The following is a 27,971-nucleotide window of genomic DNA, read 5'->3' as shown; positions in this document are numbered from 1 at the left end:
GAGGGGGGACTGAAAAAACGAACGCAATCGTACATGGGACACGTAATAGCAGCCGCGTGTATAGGCAACAGTATTCTGTACGCTTGTACAGCTTGTATCGAGAGAGCTGCTGTTCTCGAGATCGTATACAGGCAACGCGGCAGCCCCTATTCTCCTCTCCGTGTGTTTCTGTCCGTACATGTACGCGGGGGCGCACACACTTGTATATATTTAGCCATCAGCCTTCCACCGTGCTCGTAGTGCGGGCCGCGACCGCCGCGGCGTCCGGCCTCCCTGGTGGGTGAACTGCCGAGCCAGGGGATTGAGAGGAAAAATTCTACACGCAACACGGTGGGTAAACACTTATACGAGGTGTGTCGGGAGCAGCGGATCGAAAAAGGTTGAATTTCGGCTCGTAGTTCTTCGTCATGGCAGGAGACGGGAGAAGCAATGTTGGCAGGGACGATCGACGAAGCCTTGTAGTCCTGGCTTTTTCTCGAATGGTTTCAGAGCTGAAGCATGCACCGAAAGTGGCGAAGTGTCGCGAAGAGGTTTTTCATAAAACTTCGTTTTCGTTCGAAGCAACGAGAGAAATCCTGGTCACGAGATACCTGGAACTCGGAATTGGAATACGAACTGGAGCTGAGCATGGATGATTGATCGTCGCGGACACCCTGTACATCGAACGTGTAAACATATATGTGTATATGTCTATCGGTTGGAGGGTGGGTTCATTCGCGAATGAATTCGTCGTAACGAGGCGCCCGAGTGAGGTTTCCTGAAAACCAGCATTCCCTCCCGCAGATGTTCCCCCATAGTGCACTTTTCCCTCTCCTTTTCGTGGCTCTCTGACTAATGCAGTTCACGTTCTCGATCCACGTACATCCATACACGGTTTGCAATGTGTTTTTTTTTTTTTTTTTTTTTTTTTTACTATTTTTTCAAATGCTTTTACAGTGTTCTATTTTATCGAATGCACTCGGACCTCCATTTGGCATGTAAAGCAGCTATGAATATTGTGTGTATCGAGAGCGAGGTCAATGTCCATCGGGTGTAATTTCAAAGAATTAGTACGATATTCCATTTCACGGGCACATTTTCTTCGTCATTATGTTTCGGATCATTCACTTGCCATTACATCAATTTTAAATCCGAAATTAACTTGCTTTTTTGCACCGCGTATCGCAACGACCTTCCAATTGATTCGATTGTAAATTCAATGCCCGGCAAACGCGTTGCAAATGCACTGCACAGAAATTCCTCATAATCGGTCCAGCAATATATAATCATTATTTACACGTGCCGCTGACCGGAGTTTACGAGTGCATGGACTCGCATTTGAGCCGGTTTAATTAATCACAAATAAATCAGTGATTATCATCGTAATGTATGAAAATTACTGTCTAAATTTTCCCTCCAGATTCCAGATCGCTCGCGATGCCATCGACCCTTCGATGACAGAGACTCGCAAAACTCGCTGAGAAAATTCCTGATCGTTTTCATTTAATGCTAAATCATCGAAAATTAAAGCTCGGCTCATCATCGAATAGTTTTTTCAACACGTCCACGAACATTCGCGCGGAAGGCTCCCGTTGACTTGTACACGTCGAGGAGTCTGCAGTACGAGAGAATTATTAGGCACGCACTCTCATCGCACTACCAGACTCGCAGAGTTTGGATGCACGAGCCAACGGTTACGAAGTGATCAGGAGAGAGAAGACAGAGGGGACACTAGGTGGAGAGAAAATGAGAGCAAGTGCTAGGGACAGAGACGAGAGCAGAGGTCCAGTGCTCGACCAACCACAGGGACCTCGAGCCCTCTAATCTGCATCACTAACTAGCCTCGCAGTTTATACCTATCCAAGAGAAGCAGGAGATGGCGTGCTTTTGGCTTCGGAGAGAAAGAGATGGAGAGAGAATGCAGCAGTATAACTGACGTCATGCACTGGATGATGGCTTTGCCACCAAGAGCGCAAACGTTGTCACCCATTATACATAGCTATAGATAGATAGACCTCGCACAGAAATACGGAGAGTCGCGTCTGCCGAGTGAAGTCCTTGGGGAAGAGGCGCGTCGAGTATTTAAAAGCCTCGCGCACCCTGCACAGAGGCTTCGACTGTGGCGTTCCGAAGCACCTCCCCGCTCTCTCCTTTTCTCTTCGTAGTTCTAGCCTCTCTGTCGTCGTTAAAGGATTTCGCTATCTCACCGCGCGCGCGCTCGGCAAGCGCCAAGCCTTGCCGAATTAGCCGCGTGCAGCAAAAGCCTCGCTCATATTCGCTCCGTCTCGTATTCGCTATGCGAGCAGCTTAATCGGAATGTTATCGGGTCGGATTAGTACCAGCCACTGGAACGAACGAAACCGACCATTTTCGCTACGTCGAACCGCCTGCCCAACGTTATCTTCCTTCGTTCATACACCAAAAACTATTCCTCGTCCCCAGACACCATTTTCCATGCCGAGAGGTTTTTCCTCTCTCTCTGATTACTGAAACTAACCCTTCGCCAGAGACTCGACAAATGATCGACGATCCTCGTTATGACGCAGTTGGAAGTTATTTTCAGTACTCGCTCCACGAGGGTAGCTAATCGGAAGATAAATATGTCCATTGATCAGGACGAAATATCCAATTTGGGGAAAAATTATCAATGTTTTCAGAATTCAATCGAATTCCTAAGTTTCGGTGAAATTATTCTCCTCCCCAACTGTGGCTCTCCTGCGCGATCCAGTTCTTCATGTTCTCCAGTTTTTTCCTCATTCCATACGCGCTGGCCATTTCCGATCGTTACAAAGCACTCCATCGATGTCTCGGCGTCTGCCATACGACTCCACTCTACAACGATATTTAAACGAACGGCCCATGCAAATTGCTGTTCGTTCAACTTTTTCTTTCGAGAATAATGAGACCGAGGAGAAAAACGTTCGACTGCAGAGCTTGCCGAGTCATTTTTTCTCTAGCTCCTATGATTTCAAATATTCCCGACACAAATAACCCATCGTCAAAGGTCATTGGTAAATGCATCCATGAAAAATAAATGGTCGAAGAAAAGTTCGAGTCGAAAGTACCATTCCAACAGCAAAATACTCACTTTATCAGTAAACTATCATAAAAACGCTTATTCACGATCCTAATAAATGATCAAAGTCCTCGAACATTTTTAATCAAAGCTATTTCGACTCTCAGAAAGACACAATAAAAAACAGAAAGAAACGAGCGACTCATGAACTCGCGCGATTGAGGTCGATGGGCACACTTTTTAACGCCCCATTAACCGGCTCTCTTCACTCCCAAAGTTACTTTGTCGCTATTTTTTGTAGAGAAAAAAGGTCACGAATCTTCCGGCCTCAAATATTTCGCTTCATCCATTCGTGCTTTGCTGTTATATTCATTAACCCCCCCGAAAGCTCCATTTCCAACGAGACGGTTTTGCTTCCCGGGTGAGAAAAGTGTCGATGAAACTCTTAATTGCCAAGCGCGCTCGAGTGCGACTGTATTGAGAGTATCCGCGAACGAAGTAACTTTATATATAAACACGCTTACATAGGAATAGTTGAAGCCTTGGCATATGGGTGTATTAAGGGGGATGAAAAAGCTCGAGTGTCGTCGAGTACTTCCTCGACTATACATACTCGGAAGTGGCTCTACATCGGAGCCTCTACACCCTGATAGCTCTTGCCTGAAGTCTCTATTTAAGGCTCCGGTAACTTTAATGATCGCTCGATAATTATGAGCCTAAAAATCCCTTTGAATTATGAACCGGTTATAATTATCACGAGAATCATAATAAACAGTCGATGCAGTCCTAATTCGACAACGACAAAATTTCATTGCCGATGATCGATCCAAGTTTTGATTTCGACAACTCGAGACCGTTTCTTTTGCCCTCAATAATTGCAAGATACTTTCTCTTTCGATCGAATGAAATTTGAATAAGTTCGAAGGGCTAAATTGGGATTGCAGGTGTTTGAGTTTCACAAATATTAACAGTCACAAACTGGTGGCTGTGAAAAAAAAGAATACACGTAAATCTCATCGGAAGGATATTTTTTCGGGAGTTCATTAGAGGAAAAGAAGAAAGTTGGAAGAGAAATCGAAATAGAAGGAATTGAGTTTACGAATATTCGCAAACAAACGACGATTGTTGTACGAGCATGTGACACACTCGGAGGGCTGGCTGGAATAATTCAACTTCGGGTGCGAAAAAAAGTTGTTCGAAACCAAGGCGAATTGAGAATGAGAAAAACTTGGGAGAGAGTGGCTCCGGGTTACAAGTTTTAAAGGAAATATATATCGAGAAAAAAGGCCATAGCATACTCTCTGCTCTGCTCTGCTCCCTCGTTCTCTCTCTCTCTCTCTTGTTTCGAGAGGGAAGTTAAGTTATCGAGGCACTTTGCATAATTTATCCGGCAGCTACTGAGGCAAGCACTTCCAACTATACGTGTATAGTCGACGTATAGTGAAGAATGTATACACGTATACGAGCTATCCGCCGAGATAACCACGATTATTTTTAGAGTGTATTAAAAAATTATAATAACGAGATAGGAATGGTCTAGACGTCACTGTAAGTGGTATCCTTGGCAAAGGAGAAAAGTACGGAAACGAGAGAGAGAGAGAGAGAAAGTGACCGCGGGGGAAAGCAAAGAGAGTGAAATATATTTGATATAAAATCATGGTATTCATCCGATATCTTTGACTGTGGAAAAGCACCATGGAAAATCAACGAAGAGGAAATTTGAGCAATTTGTAGAGGCGTCACTATTTGCATGGCAAATATATTCGCATTTATTTTCTTAGAATTTTGAAAACTTGCGCGTTTACGGATCGTAAAGTTTCTAGCACAAGTACATTTCATTGTTATATCGGGGAATAGATTGAATGGAATTTAGATTGATTCGATGAAAATTTCCTGGCAATTTTGCATTAGAATTTTCTACGAATTTCATGCTTGCTTGAATCGACGTCTGTTCCCATTCGGAGCCAAGAGATTCTTCGTGTTCCTGTCTAACGTCAAATTTGTGACGTCGCATTCGGAAAAATGGCGAGAAAGGTCTAATTTATGCTGGTTATATTCGTAAAATGAAATGGAGGCAGATTCAAATGTTTAGCGATTCAAATGGAAGGTACAGAAAAAGAGAACATTATCGCAGCAGCGAAAGGTACGTGAAAAGGCGAAAAACTTGGTGTCTTCGTGCTCTGAAAAAAGTGGATTCGAGGTACGAATGGAGACGTAAAAAAGTGGATAATGCACTGCGCGCCCTCGGTGTCTCCTTCCTCCCGCGTTCTCTCTGTCCTCCCCGTACACATCCGTTGTTCGAGCACGCCCAAGTGCACTTTGGCGAATATCAAAAAGTTTAACGACCAAAGCCTCCCCTGGCTATTATCCACGGAGCACAAAATTCTTATCCGTCCCAGTGAGAGTTTTTATTTCAGGCTGCATAACCTGAAACAGTTAGTATCCTCCTGGATCTTTTTCTAGAGGATGAGTGTAACATTTTGAAAAATGTGAATGCGGGACGTTCCGGAAGATTATTCGAATTTTTGAAAATTCGTTGAAAATCGTGCGATTTAAAAAATTGGATGAATTTGATAAATTAATACGACAGAAAGGCTTATTTTTGGAGTAGAAGAAGAACGAAGTATCGAGGGTGCCCAATCAACGGATTTATCGACAGCCGCTCATTCGGCTACTTTGATGTGATTTTGCGGGTAAGCCGAAGCGAAGGCAGGCCCTCAAGAGTTTTCCATTGAAGTAATGATGATTCTTGGATCAAGAGAGGCTGAGAGGAGGCTCCAGACAGAATTTATCATTATCATTATTATGATTTTTGCAAGGGCGAGCCTTCGCAAAACGTGTTAGCGTTGCAGACATTCGGGAGACTGAAGAGAGAAGAGAGGGGGAGAGTACACAGAGGCGAACGCGAAGGAACAACGATTCCCTTGAGGAACGGATAATGCTTTCGTGCTTTCGAGGACCGTAGAGTGTTTACGCGGAGACTCTCGTCGAAACGTTACGAGAGAAATGCCTGAGAGTTGGGATGGAAGCCTAGAAGAGGTCTGGAGGGTACGAGAGACACCGAGGAGAAAGTGAAAGGGAGAGAGAGAGGGAGAGCGAAGCTTTGGTAGGAAATCTCGCGGGATTTTCCGCGGAATCTTAACTACCCTTCTTGCCATTCTCTCGTATTGAGCTCAAAAGGAACGAGAGAGCGAGACTGAAACGAAAGGTGGAGGAGAGAGTGAGGTTGAAGTAGAGAGAGAAAGAGAGATCGACGGAGCTGATGGAGAAAGGGACGAAGATACAGAATGAGAAAGAAAAAGAGGGAGGGAGAGAATGGCAGGGAGGGGGATTTATCTCCAGAGGCACCGTTCCTTCCCGCGTGAACTCCAATACCAACGGTGAATAAGCCCTTTCACTTGGATCTCTCGAAATACGTTGTTACGTAGTAGTCAAAGCCAGTAAGTACACAGACACCGCGAGTCACTTCCCTTTCGCGAATTTCTACGAGTTTGCCGTCTGCAATGTGCTCCGAATAGTCGACCAAAAGTACTCAACATGTGCTTCCATCCTCGAGGAGATACTTGGGGAAAACAATCCCCCGATGTCTGATGATAGAGACGCATCGTTCGCTGCTCTACGACCTCGCAAGAATTGCCGATCAACACGATTATCATCGACGTTTCGATCTGTTGTGGACAGATTTGGAAGAACGATCGACTACTTGAGTTTTTTTCTTTGTCGCGATCCCGTTATTTTCCAATAAGCTTCGCAAATTAAGGTGAAACTACCTCGATATCGATAACGGTTTTCAAATTTATTCATTCTTCTGCTTTTTTACGGAAGGAATAGGGCCAACTTTAAAGTAGAAGATGATGTGCAAGGACACACAAAAAAACACATTTATTGTTCAAAAACGAATTAAATATGGCATACGATTTTTTCCCCTTTCTGTCGATAAATTTTGCGGAAATTGGCAAAAAGATAAGTCATACTCGAAATCCCACAGGTCGAACACTTGACCCATTGAAAGAACACTCATATTCAACGTCACAGCTTTCGCCGATGCCTACTAGTTTTATTTATTTATTTTCATTGATAAGGAGTAATCAACGTTAATGCAAAAATACATTTTGTAATAGATTTTAATGGAAAAATAACAATAGAAACATATTAACATTTTATAATTATTCATCAGTCATTTATTCAATGAAAAGTGCTGAAAAACTTGAATATTGGACAATTTTATTCGTATATTAATTGAAACTTTTCATTAATCGTAATTTTTTTTATTGATCTGGCTGATCGGAAACCTTCGAGATCGGGTCTACTATTGCAATTTACCGAAAAATGAGCTCGTTGAGTGTTTTATTTTTTTTACGCGCAGGATCAAGTGCGCTCCACCAGGGCACAACACAAAGCTGTTGCGAGCATTGTAGAAACTGTAGAAAAAAGAGATTATTCGTTTTTAATAATTTTGTTCTTTCAATGGCGGGTGTTCCGCAAATGGACGATTCACCCTATTCGTTCGTGTGAATGTTATCGAAAATCATTCGGCAGCAGTACATAAAATCGATAAGCTCACAGCGAACACTTAACCTAAAAGTGAGTTCTAGAAACAGTTCTTTCGTCCTCGGATTTTCCAGTTTCATTCGAACGCTCTCTTTTACGACTCGCGACCCGGCTAAACAATCTTCCTGCGTCCACGTAGGGGGGGGGTTGTGCATTTGAAACGGAAGCGCAAACCTTCGCGAGCCGTACGCCTATTAGCCACGCGCAACTTTCCTCTTCCTTTTCCTTCCATTACAGCGAAGAGCCCTTCCGTGATGAAACGAGAATTCACATCCACCGGTAATTCTGAAGTTGAGGTAACTGCTCGGTGGCTGCTGCCACTTCTATTACCTTTCGGATCTCATTCAACGAGTTTCTTTGTCTCGAACTGGTCGAAAGAATTTCGGCTGCTAATTTCTTCGTTCGTCTTGACTTTCGAATTTCATATTTCGTTAAATTTCATTTGATTATTCATTTTTCAAGCTTACTTTTATGAGAGGCGATTTCTCCGAGAAACAAAATGAACCGCAAAGTGGACGTCGAAAATACACGCTCCGAAACACAGAGAAAAATAACCGCGCAGCATGTTTTTCAGCGTGATAGGTATAAGAAAAACTGGAGTGAAAAAAACGAGCTACAGGGCAGACGATTGTTCACAGCCCGGTAAAGCAACGTCGTACTTTTTTGATAGATCGCTCGATCTGTCACGAGAGCAAAGATGTGGTTCTCCTCTTCTCCTTCTTCTCACATGCTCTTTTCTGCACATTCCCGTTCGGACTCGACGTAAAGGGTGTTTCATTCAGATCCGTTCCAACTAAACGAATCCACCTGGATTAAGATGATGGATCAGTCGGTAATCACACCTCGAATTTTTGAAATTGAAACTCTTTGACATCGTTCGTCCGATTAAAATAATAAAAATGTCATCGTACGCAGCACGATCGCAAAAATCCGATGACATTTTTATTTTTTCGATCAGACGAACGATGTGGAAAAATTTCCTTTTCAAAATTTGCAGCTATCTCTCTCGCACTCACGGTTGTGATTACCGACTGATCCATCATCTTAAGCCAGTTGCACAAGGCTCGATCAGTAGTTCGACACATTCGTAGAAAAAAAAGGATCGAGAATATTGATTTTGTGGTGTAAAAACACCGGGAAATGATGAAGTCATCGGAAATCGAAGGATTCGAGGAACTTAGTTTTTGACACATGCCCGGTCGACGTAACAACGTGATTCAATATCCAGCAGAGCTTTCCGAACTGCGGAGATTGCTGATCGAATCGGAATAGAGTAGCCCATAAGTATAGAAAATTTAAGGGGTGAACGATCCGGCAATAACGCGGAGCGAGTGCGGCTGCATGAAACGCAATAACCAGTATACAAGCTTTCGGCTCGCCCTATCGCGTAGCGATACACACCCGCTGGGGCATCAACTTTTCAGAAGCATACGCGTACCAAGCGTCCCCCTCCCCCCCCCTCCCGCACCTCTGGAATTTTCTACACTCGCCTGCAAAATATTATATTTATTTCCTCATCCATTAATAAACGTATATTCGTGCTACGATCCTTCATAACGTTTTTCTACCAGCGAGTTTCTTCATCCCCCAAGGTTCAAATCTTGAACGAGAAAGAGGCTGCTTAATCTTGATAATTTTCCCAACGAGAACGGCCTGCTCTTGTGTGTTTCATAATTATACCAATTTCCTTCAAAACCTTTTCGATTCCTATTGCGAATCAGCGTTAAATTCTTTTCTTCGAGCTCGAAAATTTAATTGAAAAAACGTTTGGAGACAATGGGAGTGTCCATGAATTCCTCCATTGTCGATTCGGTTTTTATTGTCGTTATTTTTGTACCTCGCCTCGCTGACTGGTCCAAGATCCGAGGTGTCTTTTGATCGCGAGGAGAGTGAAGAATGCATGAGGAAAGCGAATTAGAGACGAGACGCTGGAATCTCTCTAATGTCTCGGTTTCGTCGACGCTTCGCAGGATAAGAAAACGGAAGCGAAGAATATCGCGTCGCTCGTGGCTGGTCTCTCTACATTTTTGCATGAGTAAACGAACACGAGCTGGCACTGTACGTCTGCGTGAAGAAAAAAAAGAGGAAACGCTTCTGTGCACTGGAAGAGGGTGCAAAAGGCAACCGTGCCCTGGCGCGGAGTCACGATTTGAATAATTTCACGGGAAATTACCGCTGTGACACTGGTTGCTTCGAGAAATGAATGTATGCGAGTGTGTACGTGAAAAATTCTCGTTCTCTCTTCTCCACATGCATTTGGATACCAGAAGGCACGGATCGGCGCTCTCGCGACGTCGAGCGACGATTGCTCTCAGCTTTTTTCCACGTCTCCACATTTGAGAAGAAACGATACATCCCGAGCGGAAAAATCTTGACAAATTCGTTCATTTCTTATGCTAAATCACTATCGCAATGGAATGAGACGTTTGAGGGAAGATTTAAAATCAATGACAAAACGATGCGTCCGAATCGAAAAGCTATCACGCGTTCGAGTTTCTAATTAAATAACGAGGGCGAACGAAAATTTGATATGAAAATCATGGAACTTGAGATGCGAATGAAATGTCAATTCAATTTTCCAATTATTGAAATTACGCTTCAATTTTTGGAGCAGAAAAAAAAGAAGAAATCGGAGGTAGAACGTCCTGCAGAGTTTGTCACGGTGACCAATATTCAAATACTAATTTCGTTCGTCATTAAATATTAATTAAAATGTTAATCGTAGAGAGCTCCGAGCGCCGAGAAACGGAGGTCTCCGTATATTCTTTTAATTGTTTTACAAGTCAAACGAAAGTGGCAAGAACGAGAATAAAATGAAAAGCTGTTTGAACGAAGCGAGCTTCTGGTTATTCCGTGTAAGGGCAGGAGGGAGATTTCCGACGTTCTCTATTTATACTGCTAATCCTGAAAACCGCAGAGTACACTCTGTTTTCTTTTAATCCGACTACAATTGCGATCACGACGGAGGCGATTTTCCTCTGGGTATTTTCCACTCGGGTCATATAGTTAGAACCATCTCATTTCTTCGTCCCCCATAAGTATTTCTATGTACGTAAGGCGATTATTCCGGCTTAAGTTCGTGGTTTTCTTTGACTTCGTGACTGGTGAGCAAAACTTTTCAATTTTTTTATCATTCATGGGAAACTTTTAAATATAAATGACTGAAAATCATTGGGGAAGCTAAATCTTTTCTAAATATTTCAAAATTTCGGTATTAGAATGGCGAATAAAAATCAGGTGAAAAAAACCATCCCAATCATTGGAATGATCGAGCATCTGCCGAATTCGTAGCTTCGATCGGTTCTGTGTTTTACAGTATTGATTTGAAAATCCGAATAATACACAAAATTGTTCAACGACCTGCTACGGAGGAAGAAAGACAAAAGTAGGGACAGGAGAGAAGTGCAAGCAACAAACGTGTCTTTCTTACCCAAACTCGATACATTCCTATTGGTAATAGAGGGTTAGTTGTGGATCGGAAGGAAAGTAGGATTGAAAGCTCGTGTAGTCAGCGGCGAGGGGGGGAGAGGGGGGGGGGGGGGAAGCCACGAGTGATGTAGAATGGAGAAAGGAAAGTTGTGAAATCGAAAGAGAAACGTAGCGAGGGGAGGAGAAAAAGAGGAAGTAAAATAATGGAGGAAGGGAAAGCGCGCGCCGCGTTTAACAAGAGTTGAGGATTTCGGAGTAGCGGTGAGAATAGAAAGTAAAGGGGATGAAGAGAATCGCAGCAACGTCAGAGACAATGAGAAAGAGAAGAAGATATGAAGCAGAATGAAAAAAAGGGAGGAACAGGAAAGGAAAGGGGGGAGGGAAGGATGATGAGGAAAGCCAGAAACACACAGAACAGGAGAGTTGGGTGAGCGCAAAGGGAGAAAGGGAGAAAGAGAGTCGAGTGTGAGTGAAGCTGCGTTTATTAAATCAACAAAAGCCCCGTGAGGGTGGAGGAGGACAGGACGAGACTGGATGGAGTGAGAATGGGATGAGGAACGCGAAGCGAAAGGTTTATATATTCCATAGGGCCAAGAGCACATCAACCCCTGGAGCGAGAAAGCGAAAGGCAGTGTACAGTGAAAAAGTACGTTATGATGAAACCCCGTACAGGAGCGGCCGTCGCGGAATAGTGTGTAGCCCATTAAATATAGATAAAGCCTGCGAATGGGAATCCGCATGGAGCTATTTTCGCCAATCGTCCTCGCCTGATTTATTTATACAGACGAAAGAAAACAACAAAACATAAATTCTATCGAGAAAAAAAACCTCGCTGACGAATCAAGCAAAATATTCAATTTCACCAATTCACAATGCCGCCTCCTCCTCCGGACCCCTTTTGTTGCGGCGAAACGACTCTGACGTTCAGGTAAAAACATTGAACCGGGCTACGCCCCTTTTGTCATGAAAGTCGAAAACTCTTGCACGACAATCATTTCTCACATAATAGTCATCAAAATCAACGATTAATACCACATCTGATATTCCACAAGCAATTTATAGGTGCAAATAAAGCAAAGAGAGAAAAAGTAACATCTCGATTCTCTGTGCATTCAGGTGGTTTTCTAGATCGTCGTTATACGAGAACGCTCGCTCCTCGCCGGTTCTTTTTCCATTTGGGATTCTCTTTCCAGCCTCTTCTCGTCGAGCTCTTTCACTACACGCTTTCCCAAGACCGCTATGTGCACACACAGCACACATGTATATACACGCGAACAGAAGAATCGTGTTCTATATTTGGGCAGGAGAAAAAGCACGGGGTAGTTTCATCTCGTATATACATTTGGTGCACTTTACAAAAGCTCTCTTTCACCGGAGCATATGAGAGGCCAGCTTTCTCAACTCTTCTCTCATTGCGCCCTCGTCCGAAAAAGGCACGAGTGGGTATGCGCGAGAGAGAGTTCCTTTCACGTCGGAGTAACGGAAACGAAATAAGAGGGGGGGGGGGGGAGAGGAGGGGAGAAAAAATAGAATATGAGAAAGAGACAGCGGGAGGATGAAGCAGATGAAAAAGCGAAAGAGAAATGCACACTCGACCTCGCGCCAGAGTCAAAAGCAAGGGCCAAACTATAAATTGCTTCGTGTGTTTCGTTACGAAAACGAGGATGCACGTACGTTGAGAAACGTGGTCCACGGATTCGCCCCGCTCCCTCTTTTCCGATTCGGGACTCCCTGTGACTCCAATAAACTTCTCGACAACGCGAACACAATTTTGGGGCTGGGAACACCAATTTTAGTTATGAAAATCGCGTTTTCTTCGCCCGTTGATCTCCCCTCTTTAACTGAGATTCTCGTGCGCCTGCAACTTTGGTAATTTGAGTGCTTTCGCAGACCCTTCGTTCCCGAAGGAAAGACAGCAGTAAAAAATACACGCGATTCTTACGGATTCATAAAATCTCGTTTCGAATGAAATTCTGGGTACGAATGCGCCGTTCGGGAAGACGTTTTTGTTTCTCTTCCTGGATTCAGCCTCCCCCAAACAACAAATTATTTCGTAGTTTTCTTTTGTACCATCCGATCGCCTTTCCCATTCACGTTCAGATTGTTTATCTCTTATCGAAGCGAATTTCCTCGCATCAACATTTCAGAATACTTGGCTCGGTGTGCTGTTGCTGCCCGACTGCCCGAAACACGCTAGATCGTTCATCACGGAGGCGGTGGAGCGCATTTTCTTAAATGCCAACGCACGTACGAGTCTCAATAGTAAGAAAAGGACGAACAAATAAAGGGGAAAAGGCACCTCGTGCTCGGGCATTCGCACCCCTTCCCTTGGTATGTTCTCCCTTCTGGCGCGTGAACCGGAACATTAAACACGCCTGCGATCCTGCCGACAATGGCACGAAGAAATTCGGCGTTCCTTCCGCCCCAATTACATGCCCTCGCTGAGGTCACTTCCACGAGGGTCAAAGTTGGCACACGATTTTATAAACGTTCATCCGCGGCAAACACGTGATTCCCTCTCTTTTTCCCGCCCCCAAAGAAACGAGAAGAAAATAGATTAACTTCTTTACGACGCGAATATAGAGCCTGGAATGAAAATAGTTTCAGCAGCCCGTTCTCGCTCTCATCCGCTCCTCGTTCCCTCTTTTACGCGACTGCGCAAGTGGAATTCGTACGCCAAACTTGCCCAAGCCACATTCTCGATCGTTTTCGATATGAAACGAGACCAAAATTTCAAAATTTTTCCCAAAGCCTCAATAAAGGGAAGCACTTCCGAACGAGGTCGATGAAGAAATAATGAAACGAAAGCCCCGCTTCGCTCAATGGAAGTGCAGGGTTTCGTCTACGAGCCTGCACGCGAGCAGAGAAAAAGGAGTCGAAAAAAAATCGACAATCTTTGTTGTAAAGTGTTCAAGGAAACTTTCACGATTGAACGAATAAGTTTCGCTGCTCAGTCTGAGAAGAGAGGGTGAAGAATTTCGAATCAAAATCCCGCGATAATCAAGCTATTTTGTCTGAAATTCGAATATTCGGATTCCCGATAAAAATTAACAAAATTTGACAGCTCTTTCGACTCGATCGATTTCGCTTCGATGAAAAAAAGTTTGTAAAATCCTGCAGTTGGTCCATTTATCAGAAACTTTCGTGTCCGAATATCGGAAATTCGTGAGACACTCTCGATGTACATAAATCGAATATGAAATAAAGTCTGGCGAAAGTTGCGAAAAGCTCGCTCCTCGAAGATCCACCGAAAGTTTATTTTCTTTCTGTTCGTCTCGTGCACGACAATTCGGTCACACGTTCGCCACACGTGCATCCCACTTCTCTTTTTTCTCCTCGCTCGCTCGCTCGCTGTCTTTCTCGTTTCCTCTGAGAGAGTAGTCTTGAGTCGTGCTAGGAATTTAACGAGGAGGAAAAGTGAGAAGTAGAGTCGCAGAAGAGAAGACGGAAAGGGTGAGAAGGAGAGGGAGAAAGAGGGCAAGGAGAGAATAGAGAAGGAGACAAACGTGACTCTCGATGTATATGTGACATGGCCGCGAAATGATTGTATGGCCACCAATTCTGGTGATCCTTTATCTCGCGGGCCATTTCACACGAGAGATCGACTCGATCGACGTGAGCGCCCTCGAGTCTGTATTCATTGAAGCCTTGCAAATAAAAGGGCGGAACTCAAAGATGAAATCGGTTAAGCTGGGACCTGCTGCTCCCGGGATGCTCGAAATATCTGTGGACGTGTGTGTCTTGAAAGTCTCTTTAAAGTAAGTTCAAAGTAGAGTCGCAATTTCGGTAACGATTCGACTTCCGGCTCGTTCCGTTACAGCTGCCCACTATTTTCCGTAGAGATGTGAAAATCCTGAAGCGGTGCAGATGATTAAAGTACTCTGGAGAACTCGTCTCGAACGATGTCGACATTTTCAAGTATTTTCTTTGAATTATCGTCGAGAAAACGTTGTTAAGCATTTCATCGAATTCCATTCGCCCAAAAATCCCTCTGCAAAAGCTTTTTATTCGCAATATAAAGCGGCATCCAAAATGTATATTCATGGAAATCACACGAAAAAAGGTAGAAGAAAAAATTAACAAAATATCGATTGTTTTCTTCGTCGGCTACACACGACGTTATAGCCAAAAGAACACACGGAGAGACTTTTATACGAATATTTCGGATGAATTTGCTAGAAAAAATTGCTATGTTTTGTAGCAGCGCTGTTCTATATCGCCATTCTGTTACATCTCACCAAAGTGCATAGTAATTTTGATGCCGAAAGCAGCTCTCTCAAATCTTACTATTTACGACAGGCAAAATTTAGGTCTGCGACATTCTTACATTGAACGATGCCTCGATATCCGAATGTCACTCGTGTCTTTGGCGAAATGTTAAAAATTGGTCAATTGGACTGGACAAATTGCTTAAAATTTTACTATGTGTCACTCGTTAATTTTCATGTTTAAAATCGCAACGCCTCATATAATTGATGGGGGCATGAATTTTGCTATGTTATTGATCAAAATTCGCTCGGTGTTCATTTTCGATGTAGTGTACACAGCGCGTTATTTGCTATGAAGTGTGGTAATGGTTCCCCAAACTTTTACATTATTTGACACACTCTGTAGCGATTATTATTATAATATCGATGTGGTCCGCGACGTTATTATAAAAACATAGTAATTTTTGTTATAAAAGTCTCTCCGTGAATATTTGATGAACAAGGAAAGGATAGCAAAAAGTGTTTGAGAGAAGAAAATTTGTACGTGATTGAGGAAGAATAACGAAAATGAAAGTTCAATGAATTCTTTTAACGGGGTTAAAGGAAGCTGAATTCACTGTGAACGGTTTCAATTAGGTTTTGCCTCGCCAAAAACACTCTTGCTCTCAAACCTTCACTCACATCATAAAATTCGGTGTGGAAGCTCGTGTCCGACACTGAGAAACCCCAAAAAGACTGAAATCGTACGGTTTAACAAGCATACGTAAGTAATGTCTGCTCGTTCTCGAGGAAATCGATAGACGTACGTCCACCAAACAGTTATTCCGAAGGAGTCAAAGCCAACCAAGTCCGTGTGCATCTCGCGCCCTCACTCCCCGACTGTGCTCCACCGAGCAGCGTTTCCAGCCGTGAGAAGCCTCCGGAGAGAACGCACACAGATGTTTCTCTCAATCACCGATCGTTTTCAGGATCCGTTTACCCACATCTCTATCCTTTGAATCAGCCATGTACTTTCGAGACATTACAACCTTCGTCCTTTCATTTCTACTCTATTTCCTCCAGCCACGAACTTCAACAGTCCGTTTCCAATGGAAGAATTGAGCGAAGGTGGAAAGAGGCTTGAAGCAGGAGTCAAAAACGATCGGAAATCCTTTCCTGCATGGACTTACGGGGTGGCAAAAATTTTAGAGAAATTGACCCATCAACAGAAATTCAGCAGCAATCTTTGTTCCTGATGGACTCAAAAAGAGTAAAACGTCATTTCCTCATTTGGAGCGCACATTCGAATGAGCTTTGGGAAGAATTTTGAAAAAATGTGGTCGGACATTGAATATATAATTTGGAGGATAAACACTCGTACGAAAACTCTTTCCAACGGTGCATTCCAGTCAAATATGCCCAAAATCAATACATCAACTACGATTATGGAGCACGAATCCCGGAAAGGGTGGAAGGGAGAGAGAAAGAGTGGAAAAGACGAGGTTGGCCTTAAAACGAAATTGAATTTCCCGCAGCGGAAAGAAACCTTCTCGCTCTCGTCTCCTCTCACTCGGGCTTCTAATTCGAATTTAAGGTTTTGCACACCCTCAAGATAGGAAGAGACGCATCGTGCGCTACCGAGTTTATCTCCGATTTATCCGAACGCTTCTCATCCTCCGAATCTCCTCCAATCTCTCTCTTTCTCGCTCTCCCGTTCTTTTCCCTCCTGCAGCCCCTTGCCCGTTTCGTTGACGTTCATTTTCTCGCTCTGCCGAGCGATGCAATCCTCCTCTCTACCCTCTTCCGATCCGGCGAGATGAGAGCCTCGAATCAAGAGCCGCAGGACGCCCTCTCGATCCGGATCTACGTATATTACATACCCAGCTGGTATATTTCACCTCGTATACACTCACCGCTTGTTTCGCGACCCTGTGAAAGCAGAAAGGGCCTGAGCGAGCCGGGATGAAAGGGCAGGCAGAGAGAAAATAAGGAAAATTCCTCCATTAATTTCGATCTTTTATACTTCGCTCTTCGAGAATCGAGGTCACCAGAAACGTGTGTAATAATGCTCGATTACGAATGCTAATCAACACGAGTAGAACTTTCAAAAAAACCTACTACCTCGAAAGTCAATGAAAACGAAAATGAATGAACAATGAAATTCCACATTTTTCGTTTTTTTTTCCATCTCTAAAGCGTTCTCAAGAAGACGTAAAAATATGAAGCTGCTCCATCGTAAGGAATAGCGAGGGAAGATTCAATTCCTGCGACCTCGTTTTTCCCACTTTCGATTTGATTGCCTCGTTAGATAAAATATTGGAAAATAATTTGTTTCCCTCACGCTCCGGTTTTCTTCGTTCAAAACCCGAAAAGTTCATCATTATTCCACGAGCTTAAATTTTGGTCAGTATTAATGCAATTTCTTCAATTGTTTTGCGCACATTAAATTTGTCGATGCTCGATGATTTTCGAATTTCAGTTCCCATTGGCTTTTGGTATTAACGAGAAAATATGGTACGCTGGTATATGTCTCGTTGCAGTTAAAGGAAAAGCAGAGAGCAGGGAATTATTGGGGGTGGGGGGGGGGGGGGGGGCATTATGCAGATATTAGTGCTCCTGAACATCTCTGTTATTATCACATATAACATATGAATCGAATTTCACATTGGCGTATAGAATGAAATATACGAATTTACCGAATATTCGGAAACGAACGAGTTTTCCCTGCGCGTTAATACGACGAGTATGGATTTTTATTTTTTCCCATTGTTTGTAATATTTATCCGTTCCATATGCGCGTATTAATCGAGAAAATCGAGACAAAAATGAGAAAGAACGTTATTAACCGCAGAACACGATATTGAAGGTGGAATTCACACTTGTTCGAATACGCGGTAAAGTACGGATACATAAATACTTATTGAAAGAGCATTAAAAAAGTTTTAATATCTCTGGAGGCCGAGCGCTTATTAATTCATTCGTTAAACGCGAAACCAATTCTCGTTTCGTTAAATATTCAACGGGAATTCATTCGTCGATTGGATTTCCATACAGTTTATGTTTTTGTCCGGAGTTACAAGCGAACGATGAGTCGTTGAATCGAAGGAATATTCGTGAGAAATAAGAGAGTTCCATATTTTCGATAATATTCGAGTTCGTGCAGTACGATAATGAATTTAAAAAAGTACTTGGAAATATTTATTTTCACAGAATTGTTCTCAATTTGTATGATTGGCGATCAATATTTTCCAATCAATAGCAATAAAAGTACATTGTGTAAGAAGAAGGGAATGTGAAATTTTTAACTCGCGATGCTTTAACGTACGACTAGAATAACGATTGAAATTTGAATGCAGTTATTTTAATTATTCACTCATAAAAACTCATCGCATTTTTTGTTCCAAACTCGATTTTGTGAAGATGAGTGTTTTTGTTTCTGATCGATTCTCCGATTCTTCATTTTTAACCCTAGAACGCATGACTGGGGTGTGAGTACACCCCACGCGAACTTCAAACTACGCTCCCGTCCTAACAAGCGACATTATCGACTGATTATCGACGGATTTTTTAATATATAAATTCAATTGAAATTAGTTTTATCGTACATCATTCTTTTCGTTATAAAAAAACGAAGAAAATGGTGTAGGATAAAGTCAGTTTAGCATCGTAGGACCGGATTTATAAGCAGAAAAAGAGTGGGGTGCGTTCAAACCCCGGTCATGAGGTTGAGGGTATGAAAAAAGGTACATGAGGTGTAGGGTTAAAATTCTTCTTACTCCCATGCGCACTTCTTCGTCATCAAACACGTATAAATATATTGTTTGGTTTTGTTTCGACTTACCAACAAGTTTGCCAAATTGTGCCGGGGGTCTCCACTCGGGATAATGCTTTGGAAATCTCGCCCTCGACCAGTACGTCCTCAGTATCACTTTGTAAAGTGCCAATTTGTCCTGGCGATCTTGACTTCCCGGACCGCATTGTCCGGACGCCTGGTGCGAGCACAATTCAAAGCAAACTAGTAGTAAAAGAGAGAAAAGGACAGACCGGCACAATCGTCCGACACCTGACATCTGGAATGTTAAAAGAAAAAAACAACACTGTTATTTTCATGAAGCGATCGCGTATTTGGGTCACCTCGATCCGCACATCTTTGGAGAACTCTTTAACTGCAGCTGGGTCAATGAAAAACATGTTTTTTTCGGTTAACTCAAAATTCATGAGTAATCCCCCTCGCTCCCCCAAACGCTAAAACGAAGCGCTTATGTTAGTTTTCTCTTCGCTCATACTTTGACCGCGCGAAGTGTCGATAGATCTCAGTTCTTGTTAATCTTGAAAGTACAAGAAACAAAAATATCGCATTCCATGATACGAAACAAGCTCGAATAATGGAAATAGACGAAGTGGTAAAAGCCTTCATTTCGCATCACGAATTGATGCTATAGTCATTAAACGTGATTGTAGCACGTGTGAAACAAAACGAAACATTCAGTATTAATTACCACGAGGAGTGACAGGAAATCAATGTTTTTTTGTATAGTTCCAAGTGAAATGTTTCTCGAATACGACTTTGTGATAAAGTAGAGTTAGCCCGATCTCCACAGCTGACTCGTTCCCTTCCCCTGAGTTTTTCGATCCGTCGAGCTGCCAGAGCACTTGGCAGAAATCCAATTGCCCTGGGTCTCTGTCATTCACGACACACGAGAGGATTTGTTGAAAAAAACATTAGATAGAACGGGGGCAGAGAGAGTGTGAATATGTATACACGCTCCAGAAATATAGGACATTCGATCAAGAGCGCCTGCATCAAAATCTTCGCTCTCCGTGTCCTATTTTTTCGTGTACAAAGTTTTTTTCTCACTCGATCCTCTCTTGCGGCCCTCTTCGAGCTCGAGAAGCGTCTGAAAAACTGGTCCATTCGAAGCTGAGTTCGAGCCTTAGGCATCGACGGTAGAACCGATTTCCCAGTCAACGTACTCCATCGGAAAATTACTCTCCGCGAAGGACTTACTGCAGTTCAGTCGAAAACGGTTATGCTGTAACGCCGGCCTGGCAACGCTCGACCGTAGCTTCCAGAGCAGAGATAGATTTTGATAAACGAATATGAAAAAAAAACGCTCGACGAAATTATAAGCTTCTCTCATACTGAAGTCATGAATCTTCACGATTTCAACTAATGTACGAATCTAAAAATGCTCTCGGTTACCAACTTTGTGTACCGATACTTTTGTTGAAAGAATGGCAAACTTCCCACAAATCTCTCTCTGATCATAATTTACCTAAACGAGTTTCCAATGAATAATTATAAAAAATGGATGAGGTTTCTGCTCGCAAAGAATCACAATTACTGTCCTGGCGTCGAGCCTTTTTCCCACTACGGAATAAGCGCTGAATTTATCGTGACGAGTGAGACGAATAAACAGAAAAAGTGATATTAGAAGGAACCATGTGGAAGGTCACGTCGCTTGCAATTTTGTCGATCGAAGTGGACGATTTTATCGGTTGGATGAATCGATGGACAGTGCGAAGGTTGATCGACGCAGTTGGAACGGAGGCCGTGGACATTTTCGGTGAGATTCCGCCTCCACTTCCGTAAATACAAGAAAATGAATAAAAAGAGAATGCAGATTAAAAATATAGATCTATTGATCGGGATTCCGAGTATTTAAAACCGATTGCTAAAGTCCGATGTGCTGGCTTCGTTCGGTGGGCTCCAAGCAGATGGTGGTTGGAATATGATTTTATGTTTGACCGTTTCGTGTAGAAGGCAGCCAACACAATCGTCTATGCAGGCATACCAGAAGCGCGGCAACGGCTTGACCCGAATGCGAATATGTTTGAAAAATCGCAGGAATCGCAACATTCGGAGCGGACTCGAGCGCTGCTTCTGCGAACTCCGACCTGAGTTTTCCCTACTGTTTTTCATATTTTCCAACCGCTTCACTGTTCACGCAGATCCACGATTTGCAGCTGCTAATTAAAATGATGCATCATAAATTGTAACGGAAAGCTTTGTGCGAACTCGTGCACAATTATGATAGAAGCCTCGAATCGAGGCACGCGCACCAGTTCAACCGCGCTTGCATATGCAAATTTCGACAGGAATATGTGATCGAAATTCAAATGCTATTTGAATAGTTGCCTACCGATCGGTCTTGTAACTCGTGGCTTTTCGCACATTCGCTTCTCTATCTCTTAGTCTTTTACTCCTCAAACCAGGATTACTCGGTGCGGATGCATCTACATCTCGAAGTTCCAAGAGCAGTCACGTATTAACAAAAGAGATTACTATCGCGTGGGCTCGTGAATGATTTCCCAGCTACACGCTCGCACTTCACCAACTACTCCAAATTCCGCGTGTGTATTTCGAATGTACGAAATTCGCAATAGTTTTCGTAGATACTGTTATATCAAACTACATAACGGGACGAGCGTGCATTCTGAAATGGGATTTCCCCGTGAAATTGAGAAGGGACAGTGTCATGAATGAAATTACAGGTCTCTCCTCGTTCACTCACGACACTCCGCATGTTGCCATCACAACGAATACTTGTATTTGTTGATATACCAGGGAGACACCAATAGCTGCCTTAACTGTGTTAATACGACGGTTTTTGATGTTTCAATTTTTCAAAATGTACACTTTGTTAACCCTCTCAAACGGGGACCTGTTTCAGGTTGAAGGAAAATTATTCCCTTCATTATTTTATCTCAAAATACTTTCTAGTTTATTAATCCATTGTGACATTTCAGTTTTGCTGTTGGGAAATACGAATTTTTGAATTTCGGGTACGCCCAGCACCGAGTACGTGGGAGGGGTGAAGTCAGGAAAATTTACGAATGAATCTATCACCTGACACCTTAAATACATCGTATGTATTAGCTTCCCACTGGAAGGACATGAAAAACAAATGTGTACTCACTTTTCTTTTGCGATAATTAAAGCATGTTTTCATACAGGGCCAACTCAACACGAAACGCCAGCTTCATATTAATATTTTGGTAGGTTAAAGCAATTTATCTCTTGGTTTAGGGGTATTTATGGTGCAATCTAGCCTTGCTTGATGGAACTAGGCAGTTAGAACCCCGACCTTACTGACCGATGCAGTTTTATGGGGTCTGGAAGCGCGTGTTGCGTAGAAGCAACATACGCTCCGAGAGGATTAAGAAATTGTAAACTGAATCGTGATTTCCTCATTAAAGTTCATTATCATCAACGCAATGATGGCCCTCGAATTCTTTTTTATAACAGCCTCGAGTGGAATCGGTCAGGATTATTCTTCAGTATCAAAGCTGCAGATGATTCACGCGCTGTTTGCTGTTTCATGAGTAAAAACAATGATTTCCAAGTGACTCGGAATGCTTTGGTCTTGCCTGTGTTTGTTTTACACACAACAATATTCCCCGTGAAAGTAAAACGATGATTGAATATGCAATTTCGTGAATACAGAATCAATCCTCAGTTCAAATCTCTCCACCATGGATCGATGTATACACGCGGAATTATAGAATAAATTTTCCCCTTAAATTCACCATGAATATGAGCGGTGCGATGGAGAACCAATGGTGAACCGAGTGTAGAAATGTTTTCATTATTTTTTTTTATCAGAGAGAACCGCCAGTAATTAAAATGGATTTCGAACATTGGATATTGCGAACATTGGTACAGTCCATGGGGAATCAGATCGGAGCATTGGTGCTGAATTTTTTTCCCAGGAACTCGAAGAACAACGTTCATTTCTGTGACGTCAAAAATCTTCATGGTTCGGTATCGCGTGAAAAATTTTCATCCTGGAAACAAGTGACAAGAAAAGCTTCACATTTACGGTTTCCTCCGACGAATGACCAACGTTCCGAGGAACGTTTGAATTCAGTCTGCAGCCAGAAGAGAGAAAAGTTCTCATTTTTGCTGGTTCAAGCCATGAATAAGAGTCTTGACGTGAGAGATGAAAGAACTTGTTTATAATGGCACCAGAACTAAAGGGGAGTTCGCCGATATGAATGGAGAGTAATGAACTAATGATTTTTGTTTGTCAACGCGGTCATTTTCCATTGAACTTTTTCGAAGCTTTCCCAGCAAAGTAAGTTTGATTCTGAGGGAAACAGCCAATCGTGTTTTTTCCCGTAAACGAGAATAGAAGCGGTAGCGAAAGGGTGGAAAAGCCGCGAACGAGTAAAAGCAATCCAGAGCGAAAGCAAGCCCGCGGGTATAAATGGTTGAAAGAGCGGTTTGTGATCTCACTCACATGAGAAACGGGAAAAAAGAGAAATAGAAAAAAAAGGGAATGAGACAAAATGAATAGCTACTACTTCTGTTGATCGACTGAAAAAGGTGGAAAAAAACAACTTTCCATTTCACTTCATTCCCTGCCACTCTTTTTTCTCTCTAAATCTCTTGATCACTTTACTTTCTATCCAACCAACTATGAGACTCTATTAAAACTTTTTCCTCATAATTATTATCACGACCAATTTCGCGACGTTTTAATGCATTCGTTATTTCGCCCAATAACTCGAACGACGAAGTTGATTTTCGTTCCGGAAACGAATAATTAAAAAAATTCTCATCCTCATTCCGCATTGAGGCAGCTATCGAGTTGAAACAGTTTAAAAGCAATCATGGATTTTGTTCGTTCGGAAATGGTTGAAAATTAGGCGACATTCACCAATAATTAAAAAGAAAAATCATCCGTCGAGATATACGCATCGTCGAGAACGAAATCCCCATTCGCTAGGGGGGACCAAAATGTTGTGTACGCTAAGAGTTGAATTGATGAATTTATAAGGTTAAATCATACAAGAAAAGTTGATTACACAATGTGTGTTGTGTCCTCCCGCGCTCGTCCGAATTGAAATGAACTTTGTACCGTATCGTGTTATTTGTGCTGTTTAATTCAGGCGTGAGGTGTATGTATACCTCCCGAGGGAATATTACGAAATGCAATGCGAAATAAACCAGCAAACCACACTGATCACCGCTTTACCCTTCCCGGTATATATGCGGGGCACAACGGACCGGAGCTTTTCTGCCCCGTGGCGTATTATCGCCCTCCGGGAATGTAAAATTTTTTTAATTAGAGTTAATTCCAATGTTTACGATGTCGGAAACCCTCGACGAGGGAAAGAAGAGAAATAGAGAGACACACGGGGAGTCCTGTGCTCGCAAAATCCTCGGAACATTAATGCTAAACTTTTGCAATGTGTTTAAAGCTCGAAGAGAAAGAGCATTATTTAAGGTCTCATGGTTATTCACGTCCCATAGTACAAGTTGGCACATTTACTGTGTGAACTAATAGACCACCCCATAAACCCTTCTTCGCCCTTATTCCTTGATAAAGTAACTTTTAGTGAAAAACAAAAGAACAAACGCGAAGGCTGATTGAAAAAAAAGGCAACTTTTGCAATTAAAAGTATTCTATGATGAAAGTTATATTTCGTTCTACCACTTGATTGTTTTTTCATGGCAAATATAATCGCTTGGTAGCTCATCGAAATGAAGATGTTTCGCATTATCATTGTAAAACTAGGGGATTCGCGAATAAATTCACTTGGACGTCAAAATTGCGAAATACGCTCTCAGGCAGTTTCATTCAAAATTGTTATTTTTAACGTTCAATAAAAATACGAGACACAGCGCATCATTAAAAGCGAATAACCCACCGGCAGTATATCATATACCGAGTGCAAAACTTTTTGTGTGCTCGCGTTTCTAGTCACTTGTTTCTTCACGAGCTGCGGGCTTTTGTCAATCGCTCAATTGTTTTCGGATAAGGGAGAGAATCCAAGAGCAATATGAGCGTAATGAAATGCGAGGAGGGTGCGACGCAAAGAAAAGTCGACCGGAGGAGAGAGCGAACGTCCCGAAAACAGCGGAAGAAAGGGACGAGAAGAGCGGGAGGGAGAAGACACCGAATACGGGACACTGGCGAGCGCTGCGGAGGGTAGAAGTTATAAAAACTCACTAATACTTTGCGTTCAGAGGGAGAGAAGTGATGAGAAGGCGGGAGGGGGATGTGAGACGAGAGCACAACCCGAGCTTTAAATAATGTTTGAATAAAAAAGTGAAAAAGTTTTTCAGTTATGGCCGTGCGAACGGGGCGTGATATGACCGGAGGTAGAGGGATGCAGGCAAAAAGTATCGGGGGAGAAAACCGAATAAGAGTAACAGGAAAACTCGGTGTACAGCCGCGTTTGACTTGCCCGCTCTTCCCGTCCCATCCTGCACTTCCTATCTGCAATCCCGGATTTACAAAGTCAGTTGGAGCCTCGACTGGCCACATATGCAATAAAACGCACACATCTACAAGCCCCCGATCGTGCCATTCAACTTTTTGATTCGTTGGTGTGCGAAAGCAATTTGATACATATACCCCGCCGTACGGATTCAACGAACTTTTCATTCCGTGCGCTTTCATCCGTTTTTATTTTACATTTCAACATTTTATTCCAAACAGATGAGCAAAGGTCAGAGACCGTGCAGAAAAGAGATTCGTGCAGTAGTATACGATTGAACGAGGCTTTTCATTCGATTTTTATTCGCAAATTCGTACGGTTCGAATGGAATAATTAATGAAAAAATACTTTATGCTTCATGATATCGAACTAACGCGACGAAACCGAATTACGATATCGTCCCGTCATACCCGGGACCTGTTCTCACAAGTTATTCACCCAAACGTGCAAATAATGTGAATAAAAAATATATGGAAAAGCGATTTTTTTCGGTTATTTAGACCCCGGCTGAATTCGTTTGTCCTCACGTCGCTGTATCCACCGGTAGAAATGAATAAATATCCAACGTTTTCGCCATCCCGAAAATATTCCAATATCGCATTGCCCGTTTCAGCTTACAAGTGGGCAAAAAGCACGCAAAGTTTGTTAGTTACGAGAAAAACCGAGCCAGAAAGCTTTTCCTTCTCGTTTCCACAATATTTGCGGGGTTGCTTCTATTTTTCAAGAGATAAAAAAAAAGATCGAATGAAAGAAAGCCAATGTTTTTTTTTTGAGCGAACACACCAGTGCCCCGTTCACTTCCGCGATGAGCAAAACAATGGCCTTCTCGGCAATACGATTACAGAAAAGTTGCCAAGCTGCTTCCACGTACTCACTTTCCAAACCTTCCTTTCTCTATTTTCCTCTCGCTCACTCTTTGTGGTCAACATCGAGACTTCGAACAAAACCCTGGAGAGAAACAGGAAGGAAGATATCTATTTCACTGATGCTTTCGAGCCAGCGATCGCTGCGTGCATGAAAACGTGAAAATGCGTTTATTTTTATTTACAAGTGTACACCGCGAGCGGCATTTTTCTACCTTGTTTTCGTCGATCCTCCTACCGCGCGCGGACAAAACAATCGAATTATCGGCGAGCAGCAAACAATAAATTCCAAAGGGAAGGCACCCGCAAACCCGAAGGGAGAAAAAGCACGAAATTGGAAAAAAACGGCGGCATCGGTTTGAATATAACGAGCAAAATGCAGTCTGAAAAACATGATCGTCGCTTCGAGATAAATTTCCATAGCGGAGATGAAAATTCTCGAAAAAAATACGTTTTCAATTACTCTCCCGCGGCATTCGTTCGGGGAAGACAATCACCGGGTGCACTTTGACAGAAAAACTGGCGAAAAATAGTTGCCATTTCCGATCGAGTCCCCTTTTCGGAGGCTCAACAGGTCAGCGAAGGTACGATGCATTCGAAGATCGACGACTATTCTAATCCCCAGATTTTCAGAACGAAATCGTTTCAATGGTGACTCAAATTTTCGATGGAGTAGTACAACGTGTGCGAAAATTCAAATTCATCAATTCGTCCTTTGCCATCCGCCCGATCACGAGAGCGCCTAAAGAATGAGACGCCAAAATCCCTCCTTACCTCTTTCATCGAGGTATCCGGCACGTTCTCTCAATTTCCTTTTCCTTTGAGAGCCGGCAAAAAAAAATATGAATTTTATTTGCCACGCACAAGTTCGTCACATCACAAAATCACAGGACAAAATCGCTCCCGGATTTATTTACGAGACAAAATAAGAGAAAAGGGGAAAACCTCACGGGCTGATGCTACGATTTTCGAGGGAACGAATTCTCCCGGAGTGTCAAACGCGTGAATGGCACATCGTGAATTCGCGACAGAAAAACACAAGGAAAAAATACATCGACGATCTGGGACAACCACGCTTCACCAGTTTTTATTTAATTCAATGACGTCTGCGAGGAAAACGAGGCGCAATTGGTCTGCGAACCCGAGTCAAAAAACACGAGGATCTAAACACGGATCGACGGTCAACGGCGACGTGTTTACTTCGAGGGCTGACGCGACACTACTGCGAGTAAAAGTAGAGAATACCGAGCGATACCAGCCGAAGTCAGAGACCTTACTCTCCCCCGGCCGCCTCCTCTCCTTCTACCCCTTCCGACTCCCCGACCCCGAGCTGCGCGGCATTTTCTCCCCCACTAGCCAACACCATTTCCTCTTCTCCCTTTTCCCCTTGACAGTTCGCAGTGATACCGATTGATAATAGAGACGAAACGAGAAGAGGAAAGAAAGTTGAAATTCGCTTTAAAATAAACGCGAATTTCTTTCTTAATTACTGACTTTTCAAATGGCTTTTCGAGTGCATGGAATCTCAAAGATTTTTATGGAGGAAAACTTCATCATCTCAAAATGGAGGAAAACTAGCGATTTCGCTTCGTTTTCAGACCAGAAAGGAGGAATTTTCGACACTGATAAAGTTGGAGATTTTTGAGGACGAAAGATTTTTGAATTTTTTATTTGAAAAGAATGAGAGTGTCGGGATATATAATTTAAGAAAAATTG

The 27,971-nt window shown here is 42.8% G+C and overlaps 1 protein-coding gene across 2 annotated transcripts in view; it reads right to left on the bottom strand.

Annotated features, from left to right (window-relative positions):
- Nucleotides 1-27,467, bottom strand: part of mspo (M-spondin) — a 133,834-nt gene extending 106,367 nt beyond the window's left edge. For both annotated transcript variants that reach the window (XM_043414214.1, XM_043414215.1), the window contains exons 1-2: nucleotides 27,030-27,467; nucleotides 19,004-19,232 (exon numbers count right to left, since the gene is read on the bottom strand). In XM_043414214.1, coding sequence (XP_043270149.1) covers nucleotides 19,004-19,232; nucleotides 27,030-27,038 — 238 coding nt within the window. In that variant the 5' untranslated portion in view covers nucleotides 27,039-27,467. The remainder of the gene's footprint in view (nucleotides 1-19,003; nucleotides 19,233-27,029) is intronic.
- Between the last annotated feature and the right edge of the window lie 504 nt (nucleotides 27,468-27,971).

This window comes from Venturia canescens, chromosome 3 (genome assembly GCF_019457755.1).
Source record: "Venturia canescens isolate UGA chromosome 3, ASM1945775v1, whole genome shotgun sequence".
Lineage (NCBI taxonomy): Eukaryota > Metazoa > Arthropoda > Insecta > Hymenoptera > Ichneumonidae > Venturia > Venturia canescens.
The sequence above is the reverse complement of the archived record's forward strand: the minus strand, read 5'-3'. Positions and strand labels throughout refer to the sequence as shown.